Below are 23,786 nucleotides of genomic sequence, written 5' to 3'. Positions count from 1 at the left end.
CGAGTGGACGAGTGGCTGAGTGAACGAGTGGACGAGTGGATGAGTGACTGAGTGGACAAGTGGCTGAGTGGATGAGTGGCTGAGTGGACGAGTGGCTGAGTGGCTGAGTGGACAAGTGGCCGAGTGGCCGAGTGGCTGAGTGGACAAGTGGACGAGTGGACGAGTGGCTGAGTGGACAAGTGGACGAGTGGACGAGTGGCTGAGTGGCTGAGTGGACGAGTGGCGAAGTGGACGAGTGGACGAGTGGCTGAGTGGACGAGTGGACGAGTGGATGAGTGGCTGAGTGGCTGAGTGGACGAGTGGACGAGTGGCTGAGTGGACGAGTGGACGAGTGGATGAGTGGCTGAGTGGCTGAGTGGACGAGTGGCTGAGTGACTGAGTGGCCGAGTGGACGACTGGCTGAGTGGACGAGTGGCTGAGCGGCCGAGTGGACGAGTGGACGAGTGGCTGAGCGGCCGAGTGGACGAGTGGACAAGTGGACGAGTGGCCGAGCGGCCGAGTGGACGAGCGGCCGGGTGGACGGGCGGCCCGTGAGGAGTCTCACCCTCGAGGTAGTGCGAGGAGGACGAGGAGGCGGTGGTGGACGAGGCGGTGGTGGCGGTGGTGGTGGACGAGGCGGTGGTGGTGACGAGGTGGAGCACGTGGGAGGAGAGACGGCGGTACACTTCCGCGTGCTCACGGTCAGGCAGAAAGTTCAGCAGATTCTGGTCGACCAGGTCAGACTGGGGGGCGGGGCCAGTGGAGAGGGGGCGGGGCCAATGGGGGCGGAGCCAGTGGGCGGGTTTAGGGGGAGGGGTCAGTTGGCGGGGCAAGTGGGAGGGGCAGTGGGGGTCAGGTAGTGGGGGCGGGGCACAGAGGGGGGGAGAGTGGGGGGGAGGGTCTGTGTGTGTGTGGTGTGTGTAGTGTGTGTGTGTAGTGTGTGTGTGTAGTGTGTGTGGTGTGTGTGTGTAGTGTGTGTGTGTGTAGTGTGTGTGGTGTGTGTAGTGTGTGTGTGTGTGGTGTGTGTAGTGTGTGTGTGTGTGTGGTGTGTGTGTGTGGTGTGTGTAGTGTGTGTGGTGTGTGTAGTGTGTGTGTGTGTGGTGTGTGGTGTGTGTGGTGTGGTGTGTGTGTGTGGTGTATGTGTGTAGTGTGTGTGTGGTGTGTGTGTGTGGTGTGTGTGTGTGGTGTGTGTGTGGTGTGTGTGTGGTGTGTGTAGTGTGTGTGTGTGTGGTGTGTGTGTAGTGTGTGTGTGTAGTGTGTGTGTGGTGTGTGTGGTGTGGTGTGTGTGTGTGGTGTATGTGTGTAGTGTGTGTGTGGTGTGTGTGTGTGGTGTGTGTGTGTGTGGTGTGTGTGTGTGGTGTGTGTGTGTGGTGTGTGTGTGGTGTGTGTGTGGTGTGTGTGTGTAGTGTGTGTGTGTGTGGTGTGTGTGTAGTGTGTGTGTGTGGTGTGTGTGTGTGGTGTGTGTGTAGTGTGTGTAGTGTGTGTGGTGTGTGTGTGTAGTGTGTGTGTAGTGTGTGTGTGTGGTGTGTGTGTGTGGTGTGTGTGGTGTGTGTAGTGTGTGTGTGGTGTGTGTGTGTGGTGTGTGTGGTGTGTGTGGTGTGTGTGTGTGTTGTGTGTGTGTGGTGTGTGTATGTGTGTATGTGTGTGGTGTGTGTGTGTATGTGTGTGTGGTGTGTGGAGCGTGCCACTAAGAGGTGGGGCCTTACCATCAGCCCCACCAAAACTAAGCACCTGCCTGGGTATTTTGTACCATCGGACACTCCACCCCCACAACTCCCAATCGGTGATGGGGCAGTTGTGGAGAGAGTGGAGAGTTTCCCATACCTGGGCAGTGTGCTTATGACTGGCTCCAGTTTAACAGCAGAGGTCTCACTCCGAATCAGTCGAGCGGCAATATCTTTTCATCGGTTGCGTAACGCTGTGTGGAAGCTACCTGGTCTGTCGCTCCGCACTAAGCTTCAGGTCTTCTCGGCCACGGTCATTCCCTCCCTTCTCTACGCTTGCGAAACGTGGACCCCCCTAATGGAACATCTTCGCCGGTTAGAAACATTTAGGCTGACCTGCCTACGATCCATCCTGGGTTTAACCAGACTGGATTGTGTGAGGAGCTCACAAATCCTTGAAAGATCTGGGCAGGGTCCCATCGGTGAGCTCCTCCGGCAGGCAAGGCTGCGATGGCTGGGTCATGTAGCCCGCATGCCCAGCCACCGCATGCCGAAACAGCTTTTGTTTGGCCGGATTGAGGGGGCTAAGCGGGCGCGGCACGGGCTAGAGAAGAGATGGAGTGACGTGGTACAGGAGGACGTGGAGCTGAGTGGACTTGCCGATGACTGGTACCAGCGGTGTCAAGATCGGCCTCTGTGGAGGAGGCTCGTGAAGGATGCTACTGGGCAGTTGGAGGCAGTCGCCCTCCAACAACAACGGTGGGCGGAGGAGCGACGCTCACAACAGCGAGAGGAGCGCCGGGTGGCTAAAGCACAGCAGGTTGGCACAGTAGGGGGCACAGGTGGTGCATCAGCCAGTCATCTCAGTCAGTCGACCCGTGGCACCTGGGTCTGCCCCGTGACCTCCTGCCAGCGGGCGTTCGACACTTCACGTGGCCTCAGGGTGCACATAGCCTGGCACAAGCGTCGTGGTGACGTCACCGCCACTTAGTGGCGAATGGCGGTTGTTGTTGTTGTGGTGTGTGTATGTGTGTGTGGTGTGTGTGGTGTGTGTAGTGTGTGTGTGTGTGGTGTGTATGGTGTGTGTGTGTGTGTGGTGTGTGTATGTGTGTGGTGTGTGTATGTGTGTACGTGGTGTATGTGTGTACGTAGTGTGTGTGTGTGTGGTGTATGTGTGTACGTGGTGTGTGTGGTGTGTGTGTGTGTGTATGTAGTGTGTGTAGTGTGTGTGTGGTGTGTGTGTGTGTGATGTAGTGTGTGTGTGATGTAGTGTGTGTGTGTGGTGTGTGTGTGTGTGATGTAGTGTGTGTGTGTGTGTGGTGTGTGTGTGTATGTGTGTACGTAGTGTGTGTGTGGTGTGTGTGTGGTGTGTGTGTGGTGTGTGTGTAGTGTATGTGTGTATGTAGTGTGTGTGTGTGTACGTGGAGTGCGGTGTGTGTGTGTATGTGTTTACGTGGTGTGTGTGTGTGTGATGTGTGTGTGTGTATGTGTGATGTAGTGTGTGTGTGTGATGTAGTGTGTGTGTGTGATGTAGTGTGTGTGTAGTGTGTGTGTGTGGTGTGTGTGTGTGTGATGTAGTGTGTGTATGGTGTGTACGTGGTGTGTGTGTGTGGTGTGTGTGGTGTGTGGTGTGTGTGTGTGTATGTGTGTACGTAGTGTGTAGTGTGTGTAGAGTGTGTGGTGTGTGTGGTGTGGTCACGGACAGGCAGCTGCTGTAGCAGTGGAGTGACGCTCTCCGACACGTACACCACGTTGCCGTCCGTCGTCACGGCCATCAGGAACCCGTCCATCGCCTGCGGTGGGTCGGAGAGTGGACGCACACGGGAGTGGGTAGCCAGCAAACCCAGCAAGCTCCTCACTCAGTCACTCACTCACCACTCACTCACTCACCCACTCACCCACTCACTCACTCACTCACCCACTCACCCACTCACTCACTCACTCACCCACTCACTCAATCACTCACCCACCAACTCACCCACCAACTCACTCACTCACCAACTCACTCACTCACCCACTCACCCACTCACTCACTCACTCACCCACTCACTCAATCACTCACCCACCAACTCACCCACCAACTCACTCACTCACCAACTCACTCACTCACTCACCCACCCACTCACTCACCCACTCACCCACCAACTCACTCACTCACTCACCCACTCACTCAATCACTCACCCACCAACTCACTCACCCACCAACTCACTCACTCACCAACTCACTCACTCACTCACCCACCAACTCACTCACCCACTCACTCCCTCACCCACTCACCCACCAACTCACTCACCCACCAACTCACTCACTCACTCACCCACTCACTCAATCACTCACCCACCAACTCACTCACCCACCAACTCACTCACTCACCAACTCACCCACCCACTAACCCACCCACTCACTCACCCACTCACTCACCCACTCACTCACCCACTAACCCACTAACCCACTCACCCACCCACCCACCCACTCCCCCACCCACCCACTAACCCACCCACTAACCCACCCACCCACTACCCCACCCACCCACCTCCAACATGAGCTGAGTGAACTCGGCATCACTGAGGTATGACGGCTTCCATCCCGGGTGGAGCTCGCCAGCGTCTGTCTCAATCACCCACTCACTCACCCACTCACCACTCACTCACCCACTCACTCACTCACTCACCCACTCACTCACTCACTCACCCACTCACCCACCCACTCACCCACCCACCCACTAACCCACTCACCCACCCACTCACCCACTCACTCACTCACTCACCCACTCACTCACTCACTCACCCACTCACTCACCCACTCACTCACTCACTCACCCACTCACCCACTCACCCACTCACTCACCCACCCACTCACTCACCCACTCACTCACTCACCCACTCACCCACTCACTCACTCACTCACCCACTCACTCACTCACTCACCCACTCACCCACTCACTCACCCACCCACTCACTCACCCACTCACTCACTCACCCACTCACCCACTCACTCACTCACTCACCCACTCACTCACTCACTCACTAACCCACTCACCCACCCACTCACCCACTCACCCACTCACTCACCCACCCACTCACCCACTCACCCACTCACACACTCACCCACTCACTCACTCACTCACCCACTCACCCACTCACTCACCCACTCACCCACTCACTCACCCACCCACTCACTCACTCACTCACCCACTCACTCACTCACTCACCCACTCACTCACCCACCCACTCACCCACTCACTCACTCACCCACTCACTCACTCACCCACTCACTCACTCACCCACTCACTCACTCACTCACTCATTCACTCACCTACTCACCCACTCACTCACTCACCCACTCACTCACTCACCCACTCACTCACTCACCCACTCACTCACTCACTCACCCACTCACTCACTCACTCACTCACCCACTCACTCACCCACTCACTCACTCACCCACTCACTCACTCACTCACCCACCCACTCACTCACTCACCCACTCACGCACTCACTAACCCACTCACTCACTCACCCACTCACTCACTCACCCACTCACTCACTCACTCACCCACTCACTCACTCACCCACTCACTCACTCACCCACTCACTCACTCACCCACTCACTCACTCACTCACCCACTCACCCACTCACTCACTCACCTACTCACTCAGTCACTCACCCACTCACTCACTCATTCACCCACTCACTCACTCACTCACCACTCACTCACCCACTCACTCACTCACTCACCCACTCACTCACTCACCCACTCACTCACTCACCCACTCACTCACTCACTCACCCACTCACTCACTCACTCACCCACTCACTCACTCACCCACTCACTCACTCACCCACTCACTCACTCACCCACTCACTCACTCACTCACCCACTCACCCACTCACTCACTCACCTACTCACTCAGTCACTCACCCACTCACTCACTCATTCACCCACTCACTCACTCACTCACCACTCACTCACCCACTCACTCACTCACTCACCCACTCACTCACTCACTCACTCACTCACTCACTCACCCACCCACTCACTCACTCACCCACTCACCCACTCACCCACTCACTCACCCACTCACCCACTCACTCACTCACCCACTCACTCACCCACTCACTCACTCACTCACCCACTCACTCACTCACTCATTCACCCACTCACTCACTCACCCACTCACCCACCCACTCACTCACCCACTCACTCACTCACCCACTCACTCACTCAATCACCCACTCACTCACCCACTCACTCACTCACTCACCCACCCACTCACTCACCCACTAACCCACTAACCCACTCACCCACTCACCCACTCACTCACCCACTCAATCACTCACCCACTCACTCACTCACCCACTCACTCACCCACTCACTCACTCACTCACCCACTCACCCACCCACTCACTCACTCACTCACCCACTCACTCACTCACCCACCCACCCACTAACCCACCCACCCACCCACTAACCCACCCACTAACCCACCCACTAACCCACCCACCTCCAACATGAGCTGAGTGAACTCGGCATCACTGAGGTATGACGGCTTCCATCCCGGGTGGAGCTCGCCAGCGTCTGTCTCAATCACCCACCCACTCACTCACTCACCCACCCACTCACTCACCCACTCACTCACTCACCCACTCACTCACTCACTCACTCACCCACCCACTCACTCACTCACTCACCCACTCACCCACCCACTCACTCACTCACTCACCCACTCACTCACTCACTCACCCACTCACTCACTCACTCACCCACCCACTCACTCACTCACCCACTCACTCACCCACTCACTCACTCACTCACCCACCCACTCACTCACCCACTCACCCACTCACTCACTCACTCACCCACTCACTCACCCACCCACCCACTCACTCACCCACTCACTCACCCACCCACCCACTCACTCACTCACCCACTCACTCAATCACCCACTCACTCACTCACTCACCCACTCACTCACCCACTCACCCACTCACTCACCCACTCACTCACCCACTCACTCACTCACTCACCCACCCACTCACTCACTCACTCACCCACCCACTCACTCACTCACTCACTCACCCACTCACTCACTCACCCACTCACCCACTCACTCACCCACTCACTCACTCACTCACCCACCCACTCACTCACCCACTCACTCACTCACTCACCCACTCACTCACTCACCCACCCACTCCCCCACTCACTCACTCACCCACTCACTCACTCACCCACTCACCCACTCACTCACCCACTCACTCACCCACTAACCCACTAACCCACTCACCCACCCACCCACCCACTCCCCCACCCACTAACCCACCCACTAACCCACCCACCCACTACCCCACCCACCCACCTCCAACATGAGCTGAGTGAACTCGGCATCACTGAGGTATGACGGTTTCCATCCCGGGTGGAGCTCGCCAGCGTCTGTCTGCGCTGACGTTTCTGTAACTCACAAACACACAGCCGTGTCTAACTAGCCGTGTCTAACTAGCAGTGTCTAACTAGCAGTGTCTCACTACTCACTGTGTCTCACTAACCTGTCTTACTAGCAGTGTCTAACTAGCAGTGTCTAACTAGCAGTGTCTAACTAGCAGTGTCTCACTAGCAGTGTCTAACTAGCAGTGTCTCACTACTCACTGTGTCTCACTAACCTGTCTTACTAGCAGTGTCTAACTAGCAGTGTCTAACTAGCAGTGTCTAACTAGCAGTGTCTAACTAGCAGTGTCTAACTAGCAGTGTCTCACTAGCAGTGTCTAACTAGCAGTGTCTCACTAGCAGTGTCTCACTACCCAGTGTCTCACCACCCAGTGTCTCACCACCCAGTGTCTCACGACCCTGTGTCTCACTACCCAGTGTCTCACTACCCAGTGTCTCACTACCCAGTGTCTCACTACCCAGTGTCTCACCACCCAGTGTCTCACTAGCAGTGTCTCACTACCCAGTGTCTCACCACCCAGTGTCTCACTACCCAGTGTCTCACCACCCAGTGTCTCACTACCCAGTGTCTCACTATCCAGTGTCTCACTAGCAGTGTCTCACTACCCAGTGTCTCACCACCCAGTGTCTCACTACCCAGTGTCTCACCACCCAGTGTCTCACTATCCTGTGTCTCACTACCCAGTGTCTCACTACCCAGTGTCTCACTAGGAGTGTCTCACTAGCAGTGTCTCACCACCCAGTGTCTCACTAGCAGTGTCTCACTAGCAGTGTCTCACTACCCAGTGTCTCACTACCAGTGTCTCACTACCCAGTGTCTCACTACCCAGTGTCTCACTAGCAGTGTCTCACTACCCAGTGTCTCACTAGCAGTGTCTCACTACCCAGTGTCTCACTACCCAGTGTCTCACTACCCAGTGTCTCACAACCCAGTGTCTCACTACCCAGTGTCTCACTAGCAGTGTCTCACTAGCAGTGTCTCACTACCCAGTGTCTCACTACCCAGTGTCTCACTAGCAGTGTCTCACCACCCAGTGTCTCACTACCCAGTGTCTCACTACCCTGTGTCTCACTAGCAGTGTCTCACTACCCAGTGTCTCACTAGCAGTGTCTCACTACCCAGTGTCTCACTACCAGTGTCTCACTACCCAGTGTCTCACTACCCAGTGTCTCACTAGCAGTGTCTCACTACCCAGTGTCTCACTACCCAGTGTCTCACTACCCAGTGTCTCACTAGCAGTGTCTCACTACCAGTGTCTCACTACCCAGTGTCTCACTAGCAGTGTCTCACTACCCAGTGTCTCACTACCCAGTGTCTCACTACCCAGTGTCTCACTACCCAGTGTCTCACTACCCAGTGTCTCACCACCCAGTGTCTCACTACCCAGTGTCTCACTAGCAGTGTCTCACTACCCAGTGTCTCACTACCCAGTGTCTCACCACCCAGTGTCTCACTAGCAGTGTCTCACTACCAGTGTCTCACCACCAGTGTCTCACTACCCAGTGTCTCACTAACCTGGTGAGCGAGTGACTAACTTTAGCGAGTGACTAGTGAGTGAGTGAGTGACTAGTGAGTGAGTGAGTGACTGAGTGAGTGAGTGACTAGTGAGTGAGTGACTAGTGAGTGAGTGAGTGACTGAGTGACTAGTGAGTGACTAGTGACTGAGTGAGTGAGTGAGTGACTAGTGAGTGAGTGACTAGTGACTGAGTGAGTGACTATTGAGTGAGTGAGTGAGTGACTAGTGAGTGAGTGACTAGTGACTGAGTGAGTGAGTGACTAGTGAGTGACTAGTGACTGAGTGAGTGAGTGACTAGTGAGTGAGCGAGTGACTAGTGAGTGAGTGAGTGACTAGTGAGTGACTAGTGAGTGAGTGAGTGAGTGAGTGACTATTGAGTGACTAGTGAGTGGGTGAGTGAGCGAGCGAGTGACTAGTGAGTGAGTGACTAGTTACTGAGTGAGTGACTAGTGAGTGAGCGAGCGAGTGACTGAGTGAGTGAGCGAGTGAGTGAGTGAGTGACTGAGTGAGTGAGCGAGTGACTGAGTAAGTGAGCGAGTGACTGAGTGAGTGACTGAGTGAGTGACTACTGAGTGAGCGAGTGACTGAGTGAGCGAGCGAGTGACTGAGTGAGCGAGCGAGCGAGTGCCTAGTGACTGACTGAGTGACTAGTGAGTGACTGAGTGAGTGACTAAGTGACTGAGTGAGCGGGTGACTGACTGAGTGAGTGAGTGACTGAGCGAGCGAGTGACTGAGTGAGTGAGCGAGCGAGTGACTAGTGACTGACTGAGTGACTGAGTGAGTGACTGAGTGAGTGAGTGACTGAGTGAGTGAGTGACTGACTGAGTGAGTGACTGACTGACTGAGTGAGCGAGCGAGCGAGTGACTGAGCGAGCGAGCGAGCGACGAGCTAGGTGTGGTGAGTCCACCCTTGTGCTTGTGCAGGAAGTCAATGGTGGACTGCAGCACGGTGGACTTGTCCATCTTTCGCTGCTGGGTAGCGTGCAACAGTCCACCAGCGCTGGGCAGCATGGAGCTCAGCTCTTTGATCAGCTGGTTGAACTGGTCGCGACGCTTCTTCTCAGACTTGTTACGCGACGCCCTGGAAGGGGCGGGGGGTCAAGGTCACGAATGGGGGTCAAGGTCACGACGTGGGGGGGTCAAGGTCACGAGGGGTGGTCAAGGTCACGATTGGGTCATGGTCACGGAGAGGGGTGTCGAGGTCGCAGGGGGTGTCAAGGTCGCGATTGGGTCATAGTCACGAAGAGGGGTGTCAAGGTCACGAGGGGTGGTCAAGGTCGCGATTGGGTCATGGTCACGAGAGGGGGTCGAGGTCGCAGAGGGTGTCAAGGTCGCGGGGGTTGTCAAGGTGGCAGGGGGTGTCAAGGTCGCGAGGGGGGTCAAGGTCACGAGGGTGGTCAAGGTCACGAAGGGGGTGTCAAGGTCACGAGGGTGGTCAAGGTCGTGATTGAGTCATGGTGACGAGGGTGGTCAAGGTCGCGGGGGTTGTCGAGGTGGCGAGAGTGTCAAGGTCGCAAGGGGGGTTAAGGTCGCGAGGGAGTCAAGGTCACGAGGTGGTCAAGATGGCGAGTGCGTCAAGGTCACGAATGGGGTCAAGGTCACAAGGTGGTCAAGGTCGCGAGGTGGTCAAGGTCGCGAGTGTGTCAAGGTCGCGAGGGGGTCAAGGTCACGAGATTGTCAAGGTCACGAGGGTGTCAAGGTCACGAGGTTGTCAAGGTCGCGAGGGGGTCAAGGTCACGAGATTGTCAAGGTCACGAGGTTGTCAAGGTCACGAGGTAGTCAAGGTCGCCCAGGGGGTCAAGGTCACGAGATTGTCAAGGTCACGAGGTTGTCAAGGTCGTGAGGGGCAGGCCAAGGGCACAAGGGGGTCAATGTCACAAGGGGGAGGTCAGGGTTATATGGGGGGGTCAATGTTGTGAGGGGGTCAAGGTCACGGGGGGTCAAGGTCACGGGGGGTCAAGGTCACGGAGTGTGTACTATGCCGTGTGTACAATGCCGTGTGTACTATGCTGTGTGTACTATGATGTGTGTAGTATGCTGTGTGTACTATGATGTGTGTAGTATGCTAGGTGTACTATGCCATGTGTACTATGCTGTGTGTACTATGATGTGTGTGCTATGCTGTGTGTACTATGCCGTGTGTACTATGTTGTGTGTACTATGCCGTGTGTACTGTGCCGTGTGTACTATGCCGTGTGTACTATGCCGTGTGTACTGTGCCGTGTGTACTATGCCGTGTGTACTATGCCGTGTGTACTATGCCGTGTGTACTCTGCTGTGTGTATTATGCCGTGTGTACTATGCTAGGTGTACTATGCTGTGTGTACTATGCTGTGTGTACTATGCTGTGTGTACTATGATGTGTGTACTATGCTGTGTGTACTATGCTGTGTGTACTATGATGTGTGTAGTATGCTGTGTGTACTATGATGTGTGTAGTATGCTAGGTGTACTATGCCATGTGTACTATGCTGTGTGTACTATGATGTGTGTGCTATGCTGTGTGTACTATGCCGTGTGTACTATGTTGTGTGTACTATGCCGTGTGTACTGTGCCGTGTGTACTGTGCCGTGTGTACTATGCCGTGTGTACTATGCCGTGTGTACTATGCCGTGTGTACTGTGCCGTCTGTACTATGCCGTGTGTACTATGCCGTGTGTACTCTGCTGTGTGTACTATGCCGTGTGTACTATGCTAGGTGTACCATGCTGTGTGTACTATGATGTGTGTACTATGCTGTGTGTACTATGCTGTGTGTACTATGCCGTGTGTACTATGCTAGGTGTACTGTGCTGTGTGTACTATGCTGTGTGTACTATGCCGTGTGTACTATGCTAGGTGTACTGTTATGTGTGTACTCTGCTGTGTGTACTATACTGTGTGTACTATGCTGTGTGGACTATGCCGTGTGTACTATGCTAGGTGTACTATGCAGTGTGTACTATGCCGTGTGTACTATGCCATGTGTACTATGCTAGGTGTACTATGCTGTGTGTACTATGCTGGGTGTACTATGCCGTGTGTACTATGCCGTATGTACTATGCCGTGTGTACTATTCCGTGTGTACTGTGCCGTGTGTACTATGCCGTGTGTACTATTCCGTGTGTACTATGCCGTGTGCACTATGATAGGTGTACTATGCTGTGTGTACTATGCCGTGTGTACTATGATAGGTGTACTATGCTGTGTGTACTATGCTGGGTGTACTATGCCGTGTGTACTATGCCGTGTGTACTATGCTGTGTGTACTATGCTAGGTGTACTATGCTGTGTGTACTATGCCGTGTGTACTGTGCTGTGTGTTCTATGCTAGGTGTACTATGCTGTGTGTACTATGCCGTGTGTACTATGCCGTGTGTACTATGCCGTGTGTACTATGCTGTGTGTACTATGCCGTGTGTACTATGCCGTGTGTACTATGCTGTGTGTACTATGCCGTGTGTATACTAGGTGTACTATGCCGTGTACACTATGCTGTGTCTACTATGATGTGTGTACTATGCCGTGTGTATACTAAGTGTACTATGCCGTGTGCACTATGCTGTGTGTACTATGCTGTGTGTACTATGCCGTGTGTACTATGCCGTGTGTATACTAGGTGTACTATGCCATGTGCACTATGCTGTGTCTACTATGATGTGTGTACTATGCTAGGTGTACTATGCTGTGTGTACTGTGCTGTGTGCACTATGCTAGGTGTACTATACTGTGTGTACTATGCTGTGTGTACTATTCTGTGTGTACTATGCTGTGTGTACTATGCTGTGTGTACTATGCTGGGTGTACTATGCTGTGTGTACTATGCTGTGTGTAGTATGCTAGGTGTACTATGCCGTGTGTACTATGCCGTGTGTATACTAGGTGTACTATGCCGTGTGCACTATGCTGTGTCTACTATGATGTGTGTACTATGCTAGGTGTACTATGCTGTGTGTACTATGCTGTGTGTACTATGCTAGGTGTACTATGCCGTGTGTACTATGCCGTGTGTACTATGCTGGGTGTACTATACTGTGTGTACTATGCCGTGTGTACTATGCTGTGTGTACTATGCTAGGTGTACTATGCTAGGTGTACTATGCTGTGTGTACTATGCTGTGTGTACTATGATGTGTGTACTATGCTGTGTGTACTATGCTGGGTGTACTATGCTGTGTGTACTATGCCGTGTGTACTATGCTGTGTGTACTATGCTAGGTGTACTATGCCGTGTGTACTATGCCGTGTGTACTATGCTGGGTGTACTATACTGTGTGTACTATGCTGGGTGTACTATACTGTGTGTACTATGCTGTGTGTACTATGCTAGGTGTACTATGCTGTGTGTACTATGCTGTGTGTACTATGCTGGGTGTACTGTGCTGTGTGTACTATGCTGGGTGTACTATGCTGTGTGTACTATGCTGGGTGTACTATGCCGTGTGTACTGTGCGGTGTGTACTATGCTAGGTGTACTATGCTGTGTGTACTGTGCTGTATGTACTGTGCTGTGTGTACTATGCTAGGTGTACTATACTGTGTGTACTATGCTGTGTACTATGCTGTGTGTACTATGCTGTGTGTACTATGCCGTGTGTACTATGCCGTGTGTACTATGCTGTGTGTACTATGCCGTGTGTACTATGCTAGGTGTACTATGATGTGTGTACTATGCCGTGTGTACTATGCCGTGTGTACTATGCTAGGTGTACTATGCTGTGTGTACTATGCCGTGTGTACTATGCCGTGTGTACTATGCTGTGTGTACTATGCCGTGTGTACTATGCTGGGTGTACTATGATGTGTGTACTGTGCTGTGTGTACTATGCTGTGTGTACTATGCTAGGTGTACTATGCTAGGTGTACTATACTGTGTGTACTATGCTGTGTGTACTATGCCGTGTGTACTGTGCTGTGTGTACTATGCCGTGTGTACTATGCCGTGTGTACTATGCCGTGTGTATACTAGGTGTACTATGCCGTGTGCACTATGCCGTGTGTACTATGCTAGGTGTACTATGCTGTGTGTACTGTGCTGTGTGTACTGTGCTGTGTGTACTATGCTAGGTGTACTATACTGTGTGTACTATGTTGTGTGTACTATGCTGGGTGTACTATGCTGTGTGTACTATGCCGTGTGTACTATGCTAGGTGTACTATACTGTGTGTACTATGCCGTGTGTACTATACTGTGTGTACTATGCTGTGTGTACTATGCTGGGTGTACCATGCTGTGTGTACTATGCCGTGTGTACTATGCTGTGTCTACTATGCTGTGTGTACTATGCTAGGTGTACTATGCTAGGTGTACTGGGCAGTGTGTAATATACTGTGTGTACTATGCTGTGTGTACTATGCTGTGTGTACTATGCTGTGTGTACTATGCTGTGTGTACTATGCTGTGTGTACTATGCTGTGTACTATGCTGTGTGTACTATGCTGTGTGTACTATGCCGTGTGTACTGTGCCGTGTGTACTATGCTAGGTGTACTGTGCTGTGTGTACTATGCTGTGTGTACTATACTAGGTGTACTATATGTGTACACTATGTGTACACTATGTGTATACTATGTGTGTACTATGTGTACTATGTGTGTACTATACTGTGTGTACTATACTATATGTATACTATGTGTACTACTCTGTGTGTACTATGTGTACACTATGTGTGTACTATGTGTACTATACTACTCTGTGTGTACTATTCTGGGTGTACTATATGTGTACACTATGTGTGTACTATGTGTACTATACGCTGTGTGTACTAGGTGTACTATGTGTACTTTACTATGTGTGTACTACTCTGTGTGTACTATATGTGTACACTATGTCTATACTATGTGTACACTATGTGTACTATGTGTATACTACTCTGTGTGTACTACTCTGTGTGTACTATGTGTACTATGTGTATAGTATGCTAGGTGTACTATATATGTATACTAGGTGTACTATTTGTACTACTCTGTGTGTACTAGGTGTACTACTCTGTGTGTACTATGTGTACTACTCTGTGTACACTATGTATACTATGTGTATACTATGTGTACTACTCTGTGTGTACTATGTGTACACTATGTGTGTACTATGTGTACTATACTACTCTGTGTGTACTATACTATGTGTACTATGTGTGTACTACTCTGTGTGTACTATGTGTACTATACTATGTGTACACTATGTATACTAGGTGTACTATGTGTACACTATGTATACTATGTGTACTACTCTGTGTGTACTACTCTGTGTGTACTATTCTGTGTGTACTACACTATGTGTACACTATGTGTGTACTGTGTACTACTCTGTGTGTACTATATGTATACTAGGTGTACTATGGGTGTACTACTCTGTGTGTACTACTCTGTGTGTACTATATGTATACTATGTGTACTACTCTGTGTGTACTACTCTGTGTGTACTATATGTATACTATATATACTACTCTGTGTGTACTATTCTGTGTGTACTATACTATACTATGTACACTAGGTGTACTACTCTGTGTGTACTATTCTGTGTGTACTACTCTGTGTGTACTACTCTGTGTGTACTACTCTGTGTGTACTCTGCTGTGTGTACTATACTATGTACACTATGTGTACTATACTACTCTGTGTGTACTACTCTGTGTGTACTACTCTGTGTGTACTATACTATGTACACTATGTGTACTATACTACTCTGTGTGTACTACTCTGTGTGTACTACTCTGTGTGTACTATACTATGTACACTAGGTGTACTATACTACTGTGTGTACTACTCTGTGTGTACTACGCTGTGTGTACTATACTATGTACACTATGTGTACACTATGTATACTAGGTGTACTATGTGTACTATGTGTATTCTGTGTGTACTATATGTGTACTAGGTGTACTATGTGTGTACACTATGTATACTATGTGTACTATGTGTATTCTGGGTGTACCTCTTGGCTCTGTCTTTGTCATCGTCGTCCAGTAGCCCCTCCCCCACCACCAGCACGGCCCCCTCGTCCCTGGGGGGAGGGGCGGGGGGCAGGGGGGAGGGGGTGGAGGGGGGAGGGGAGGGGGTGGAGGGGCGGGGGGAGGGGGTGGAGGGGAGGGGGGGGAGGGGGTGGAGGGGAGGGGGTGGAGGGGGTGGAGGGGAGGGGGGTGGGGGGAGGGGATGGAGGGGAGGGGGGCGGGGGGGTGGAGGGGGAGGGGCGTGGGGGGTGTCACTCAACAGAGGGGCAAGTGCAGTCAATGGCTCACCTCTGGCTTGCACTGTGCCAGGCTAGGTGCATGAGGAGGTCATGGGAGAGAGATGACTCCATCACCTCACCCTCACCACGAGTGTCACAATAAGAGTCACCTCACCCTCACCACGAGTGTCACAATAAGAGTCACCTCACCCTCACCACGAGTGTCACAATAAGAGTCACCTCACCCTCACCACGAGTGTCACAATAAGAGTCACCTCACCCTCACCACGAGTGTCACAATAAGAGTCACCTCACCCTCACCACGAGTGTCACAATAAGAGTCCCTCACCCTCACCACTGGTGTCACAATAAGAGTCACCTCACCCTCACCACGAGTGTCACAATAAGAGTCCCTCACCCTCACCACGAGTGTCACAATAAGAGTCCCTCATCCTCACCACGAGTGTCACAATAAGAGTCACCTCACCCTCACCACGAGTGTCACAATAAGAGTCACCTCACCCTCACCACGAGTGTCACAATAAGAGTCACCTCACCCTCACCACTGGTGACACAATAAGAGTCACCTCACCCTCACCACTGGTGTCACAATAAGAGTCCCTCACCCTCACCACGAGTGACACAATAAGAGTCACCTCACCCTCACCACGGGTGTCACAATAAGAGTCCCTCACCCTCACCACTGGTGTCACAATAAGAGTCCCTCACCCTCACCACGAGTGTCACAATAAGAGTCCCTCACCCTCACCACTGGTGTCACAATAAGAGTCCCTCACCCTCACCACGAGTGTCACAATAAGAGTCACCTCACCCTCACCACTGGTGTCACAATAAGAGTCACCTCACCCTCACCACTGGTGTCACAATAAGAGTCCCTCACCCTCACCACTGGTGTCACAATAAGAGTCACCTCACCCTCACCACTGGTGTCACAATAAGAGTCCCTCACCCTCACCACGAGTGTCACAATAAGAGTCACCTCACCCTCACCACGAGTGTCACAATAAGAGTCCCTCACCCTCACCACGAGTGTCACAATAAGAGTCACCTCACCCTCACCACGAGTGTCACAATAAGAGTCACCTCACCCTCACCACGAGTGTCACAATAAGAGTCACCTCACCCTCACCACGAGTGTCACAATAAGAGTCACCTCACCCTCACCACGAGTGTCACAATAAGAGTCCCTCACCCTCACCACTGGTGTCACAATAAGAGTCACCTCACCCTCACCACGAGTGTCACAATAAGAGTCACCTCACCCTCACCACGAGTGTCACAATAAGAGTCACCTCACCCTCACCACGAGTGCCACAATAAGAGTCACCTCACCCTCACCACGAGTGTCACAATAAGAGTCCCTCACCCTCACCACTGGTGTCACAATAAGAGTCCCTCACCCTCACCACGAGTGTCACAATAAGAGTCCCTCACCCTCACCACGAGTGTCACAATAAGAGTCCCTCACCCTCACCACGAGTGTCACAATAAGAGTCACCTCACCCTCACCACGGGTGTCACAATAAGAGTCACCTCACCCTCACCACTGGTGTCACAATAAGAGTCCCTCACCCTCACCACTGGTGTCACAATAAGAGTCACCTCACCCTCACCACTGGTGTCACAATAAGAGTCACCTCACCCTCACCACGAGTGTCACAATAAGAGTCCCTCACCCTCACCACGAGTGACACAATAAGAGTCCCTCACCCTCACCACTGGTGTCACAATAAGAGTCACCTCACCCTCACCACGAGTGTCACAATAAGAGTCCCTCACCCTCACCACGAGTGTCACAATAAGAGTCCCTCACCCTCACCACGAGTGACACAATAAGAGTCACCTCACCCTCACCACGAGTGTCACAATAAGAGTCACCTCACCCTCACCACGAGTGTCACAATAAGAGTCACCTCACCCTCACCACTGGTGTCACAATAAGAGTCACCTCACCCTCACCACTGGTGTCACAATAAGAGTCACCTCACCCTCACCACTGGTGTCACAATAAGAGTCCCTCACCCTCACCACTGGTGTCACAATAAGAGTCACCTCACCCTCACCACGAGTGTCACAATAAGAGTCACCTCACCCTCACCACTGGTGTCACAATAAGAGTCCCTCACCCTCACCACCCTATCACAATAAGAGTCACCTCACCCTCACCACGAGTGTCACAATAAGAGTCACCTCACCCTCACCACGAGTGTCACAATAAGAGTCACCTCACCCTCACCACTGGTGTCACAATAAGAGTCCCTCACCCTCACCACCCTATCACAATAAGAGTCACCTCACCCTCACCACGAGTGTCACAATAAGAGTCACCTCACCCTCACCACGAGTGTCACAATAAGAGTCCCTCACCCTCACCACTGGTGTCACAATAAGAGTCACCTCACCCTCACCACTGGTGTCACAATAAGAGTCACCTCACCCTCACCACTGGTGTCACAATAAGAGTCACCTCACCCTCACCACTGGTGTCACAATAAGAGTCACCTCATCCTCACCACGAGTGTCACAATAAGAGTCACCTCATCCTCACCACGAGTGTCACAATAAGAGTCACCTCACCCTCACCACGAGTGTCACAATAAGAGTCACCTCACCCTCACCACTGGTGTCACAATAAGAGTCACCTCACCCTCACCACTGGTGTCACAATAAGAGTCCCTCACCCTCACCACGAGTGTCACAATAAGAGTCACCTCACCCTCACCACGAGTGTCACAATAAGAGTCCCTCACCCTCACCACGAGTGTCACAATAAGAGTCACCTCACCCTCACCACTGGTGTCACAATAAGAGTCCCTCACCCTCACCACGAGTGTCACAATAAGAGTCACCTCACCCTCACCACGAGTGTCACAATAAGAGTCCCTCACCCTCACCACGAGTGTCACAATAAGAGTCACCTCACCCTCACCACGAGTGTCACAATAAGAGTCACCTCACCCTCACCACTGGTGTCACAATAAGAGTCCCTCACCCTCACCACGAGTGTCACAATAAGAGTCCCTCACCCTCACCACTGGTGTCACAATAAGAGTCACCTCACCCTCACCACTGGTGTCACAATAAGAGTCCCTCACCCTCACCACGAGTGTCACAATAAGAGTCCCTCACCCTCACCACGAGTGTCACAATAAGAGTCACCTCACCCTCACCACGAGTGTCACAATAAGAGTCCCTCACCCTCACCACGAGTGTCACAATAAGAGTCACCTCACCCTCACCACTGGTGTCACAATAAGAGTCACCTCACCCTCACCACGAGTGTCACAATAAGAGTCCCTCACCCTCACAACTGGTGTCACAATAAGAGTCACCTCACCCTCACCACTGGTGTCACAATAAGAGTCCCTCACCCTCACCACGAGTGTCACAATAAGAGTCACCTCACCCTCACCACGAGTGTCACAATAAGAGTCACCTCACCCTCACCACGAGTGACACAATAAGAGTCCCTCACCCTCACCACGAGTGTCACAATAAGAGTCACCTCACCCTCACCACGAGTGACACAATAAGAGTCCCTCACCCTCACCACTGGTGTCACAATAAGAGTCACCTCACCCTCACCACGAGTGTCACAATAAGAGTCCCTCACCCTCACCACTGGTGACACAATAAGAGTCCCTCACCCTCACCACGAGTGTCACAATAAGAGTCCCTCACCCTCACCACTGGTGTCACAATAAGAGTCACCTCACCCTCACCACTGGTGTCACAATAAGAGTCCCTCACCCTCACCACTGGTGTCACAATAAGAGTCCCTCACCCTCACCACGAGTATCACAATAAGAGTCCCTCACCCTCACAACTGGTGTCACAATAAGAGTCCCTCACCCTCACCACGAGTGTCACAATAAGAGTCACCTCACCCTCACCACGAGTGTCACAATAAGAGTCCCTCACCCTCACCACTGGTGTCACAATAAGAGTCCCTCACCCTCACCACTGGTGTCACAATAAGAGTCACCTCACCCTCACCACTGGTGTCACAATAAGAGTCACCTCACCCTCACCACTGGTGACACAATAAGAGTCACCTCACCCTCACCACTGGTGTCACAATAAGAGTCACCTCACCCTCACCACGAGTGTCACAATAAGAGTCCCTCACCCTCACCACTGGTGTCACAATAAGAGTCACCTCACCCTCACCACTGGTGACACAATAAGAGTCACCTCACCCTCACCACTGGTGACACAATAAGAGTCCCTCACCCTCACCACTGGTGTCACAATAAGAGTCCCTCACCCTCACCACTGGTGACACAATAAGAGTCCCTCACCCTCACCACTGGTGTCACAATAAGAGTCACCTCACCCTCACCACTGGTGTCACAATAAGAGTCCCTCACCCTCACCACTGGTGACACAATAAGAGTCCCTCACCCTCACCACTGGTGTCACAATAAGAGTCACCTCACCCTCACCACTGGTGTCACAATAAGAGTCACCTCACCCTCACCACGAGTGACACAATAAGAGTCACCTCACCCTCACCACGAGTGTCACAATAAGAGTCCCTCACCCTCACCACGAGTGTCACAATAAGAGTCACCTCACCCTCACCACTGGTGTCACAATAAGAGTCCCTCACCCTCACCACTGGTGTCACAATAAGAGTCCCTCACCCTCACCACCCTATCACAATAAGAGTCACCTCACCCTCACCACTGGTGACACAATAAGAGTCCCTCACCCTCACCACGGGTGTCACAATAAGAGTCCCTCACCCTCACCACCCTATCACAATAAGAGTCACCTCACCCTCACCACTGGTGACACAATAAGAGTCCCTCACCCTCACCACTGGTGTCACAATAAGAGTCACCTCACCCTCACCACTGGTGTCACAATAAGAGTCACCTCACCCTCACCACTGGTGTCACAATAAGAGTCACCTCACCCTCACCACCCTATCACAATAAGAGTCCCTCACCCTCACCACTGGTGTCACAATAAGAGTCCTTCACCCTCACCACGAGTGACACAATAAGAGTCACCTCACCCTCACCACTGGTGTCACAATAAGAGTCCCTCACCCTCACCACTGGTGTCACAATAAGAGTCACCTCACCCTCACCACGAGTGTCACAATAAGAGTCCCTCACCCTCACCACGAGTGTCACAATAAGAGTCACCTCACCCTCACCACGAGTGTCACAATAAGAGTCCCTCACCCTCACCACTGGTGTCACAATAAGAGTCACCTCACCCTCACCACGAGTGTCACAATAAGAGTCCCTCACCCTCACCACGAGTGTCACAATAAGAGTCACCTCACCCTCACCACGAGTGTCACAATAAGAGTCCCTCACCCTCACCACTGGTGTCACAATAAGAGTCACCTCACCCTCACCACGAGTGTCACAATAAGAGTCACCTCACCCTCACCACGAGTGTCACAATAAGAGTCACCTCACCCTCACCACGAGTGTCACAATAAGAGTCACCTCACCCTCACCACGAGTGTCACAATAAGAGTCCCTCACCCTCACCACGAGTGTCACAATAAGAGTCCCTCACCCTCACCACTGGTGTCACAATAAGAGTCCCTCACCCTCACCACGAGTGTCACAATAAGAGTCCTTCACCCGCTCTCTCTCTCTCTCTGAGGGGTGAGGAGTGGTGGTGGTGGTGGTGGTGAGCGGCCACTCACCTGCGCGGTGAGTCAGAGAACATGTCACCTGTTGATCCACTCACTCGCCTTGCTGCCACAGGTGGAGGGGCAGAGCCATTGTCGTGAGCGCTGTACACAACACGCGCCACAAAACGTTAACACCATCAGCAAGGTTAGAGTCACTGATGGAGTTTCATCCACGTGGGGGAGAGGAGGTGATGGTGGTGGTGGTTCTCTCCTGTGTCTCAGCCACTGAACTCACTCAGACACTGACTGACACACTCAGACACTCAGACACTCACTCACTGACACACTCACTCACTGACACACTCAGACACTCAGACACTCACTCACTCACACACCCACTCACTCACTGACACACTCAGACACTCAGACACTCACTCACTGACACACTCACTCACTGACACACTCAGACACTCAGACACTCACTCACCCACCCACTCACTCACTGACACACTCAGACACTCAGACACTCACTCACCCACCCACTCACCCACTGACACACGCAGACACTCAGACACTCACTCACCCACCCACTCACTCACCCACTCACTCACTCACTGACACACTCAGACACCCACTCAACCACCCACTCACTCACCCACTCACTCACTGACACACTCAGACACTCAGACACTCACTCACTGACACACTCACTCACTGACACACTCAGACACTCACTCACTCACTGACACACTCAGACACCCACTCACCCACTCACTCACCCACTCATCCACTCACTCACCCACTCACTCACCCACTCACTGACACACTCAGACACTCACTGACACACTCAGACACTCACTGACACACTCAGACACTCACTCACTCACTGACACACTCAGACACTCACTCACCCACTCACTCACTCACTGACACACTCAGACACTCAACCACTCACTCACCCACCCACTCAATCACTCACCCATCCACTCACCCACTCACCCACTCACCCATCCACTCACCCACTCACTCACTCACCCACTCACTCACTCACCCACCCACCCACTCACTCACCCACTCACCCACTCAATCACTCACCCATCCACTCACTCACTCACCCACTCACCCATCCACTCACTCACTCACCCACCCACTCACCCACTCACCCACTCACTCACTCACCCACTCACCCACTCAACTCACTCAATCATCCACTCACTCACTCACCCACCGTTGTCAAGGAAACCCGGGGAGAGAGAGCTTCCGCGGATTTCTGATGCGTTGCCATGGAAACCTGAGGAAAGCTTCCGCGGATTTCTAATGGCGCGTTGCCAAGGAAACCCAGGGAGAGAGCTTCCGCGGATTTCTAATGACGCGTTGCCAAGGAGAACTGCCGCGGATTTCGAATGATGCGTTGCCAAGGAAACTCCGGGGAGAGCTTCCTCGGATTTCTAATGACGCGTTGTCAAGGAAACCCAGGGGAGAGAGAGCTTCCGCGGATTTCTAATGATGCGTTGCCAAGGAAACCCAGAGAGAGCTTGCGCGGATTTCTAATTACGCGTTGTCAAGGATGCCCGGAAAGAGAGAGCTTCCGCGGATTTCTAATGATGCGTCGCCACGGAGAGCTGCCGCGGATTTCTAATGATGCGTCGCCAAGGAAAACCCGAGTGGAGCTTCCGCGGATTTCTAATGACGCGTTGCCAAGGAAACCCACGGAGAGAGAGCTACCGCGGATTTCTATCCACTATGATCACGTGGTCCAGACAGGCAAGACAACAGCCCTGCGCAGCCGCTGGGCTGTGCTGAATGTTGCTGGCCGCTGGGCTCGACCGAGTGGAGGCCCAGGACCGGATCAAGACATTCATCAGGCGAACAACACTCACCACTACTCACCACTACTCACTCACCTACTCACTCACCTACTCACTCACCCACTCACCTACTCACTCACTCACCTACTCACTCACCTACCCACTAACCTATACACTCACCCACTCACTCACTCACCTACTCACTCACCCACTCACTCACCCACACACCCACCCACCCACTCACCTACTCACTCACTCACCTACTCACTCACTCACCTACTCACTCACCTACCCACTAACCTATACACTCACCCACTCACTCACCCACTCACTCACCCACTCACCCACCCACTCACTCACCTACTCACTCACTCACCTACTCACTCACCTACTCACCTACTCACTCACCTACTCACTCACTCACCTACTCACTCACACACTCACCTACTCACTCACTCACCTACTCACTCATCTACTCACTCACCTACTCACTCACTCACTCACCTACTCACTCACTCACTCACCCACTCAATCACACACTCATTCACTCACCCACTCACTCACCCACTCACTCACCCACTCACTCACCTACTCACTCAC

General features: G+C 52.4%; 1 protein-coding gene across 1 annotated transcript in view; it reads right to left on the bottom strand.

Moving 5' to 3' along the window:
* Positions 1-23,786, bottom strand: part of LOC116938316 (circadian locomoter output cycles protein kaput-like) — a 144,109-nt gene that overhangs the window by 97,241 nt on the left and 23,082 nt on the right. The window contains exons 3-8 of the mRNA XM_076063396.1: positions 21,451-21,540; positions 15,522-15,590; positions 9,516-9,688; positions 7,005-7,096; positions 3,347-3,436; positions 545-722 (exon numbers count right to left, since the gene is read on the bottom strand). Of these exons, the coding sequence (XP_075919511.1) occupies positions 545-722; positions 3,347-3,436; positions 7,005-7,096; positions 9,516-9,688; positions 15,522-15,590; positions 21,451-21,473 (625 nt within the window). The 5' untranslated portion in view covers positions 21,474-21,540. The remainder of the gene's footprint in view (positions 1-544; positions 723-3,346; positions 3,437-7,004; positions 7,097-9,515; positions 9,689-15,521; positions 15,591-21,450; positions 21,541-23,786) is intronic.

The sequence above is a fragment of the Petromyzon marinus genome, unplaced genomic scaffold (assembly GCF_048934315.1).
Source record: "Petromyzon marinus isolate PM22_M1 ecotype Great Lakes invasive population unplaced genomic scaffold, UKy_Petmar_22M1.pri1.0 PM_Scaffold_110, whole genome shotgun sequence".
NCBI lineage: Eukaryota > Metazoa > Chordata > Hyperoartia > Petromyzontiformes > Petromyzontidae > Petromyzon > Petromyzon marinus.
This window is presented reverse-complemented; position numbering and strand designations above follow the sequence as displayed.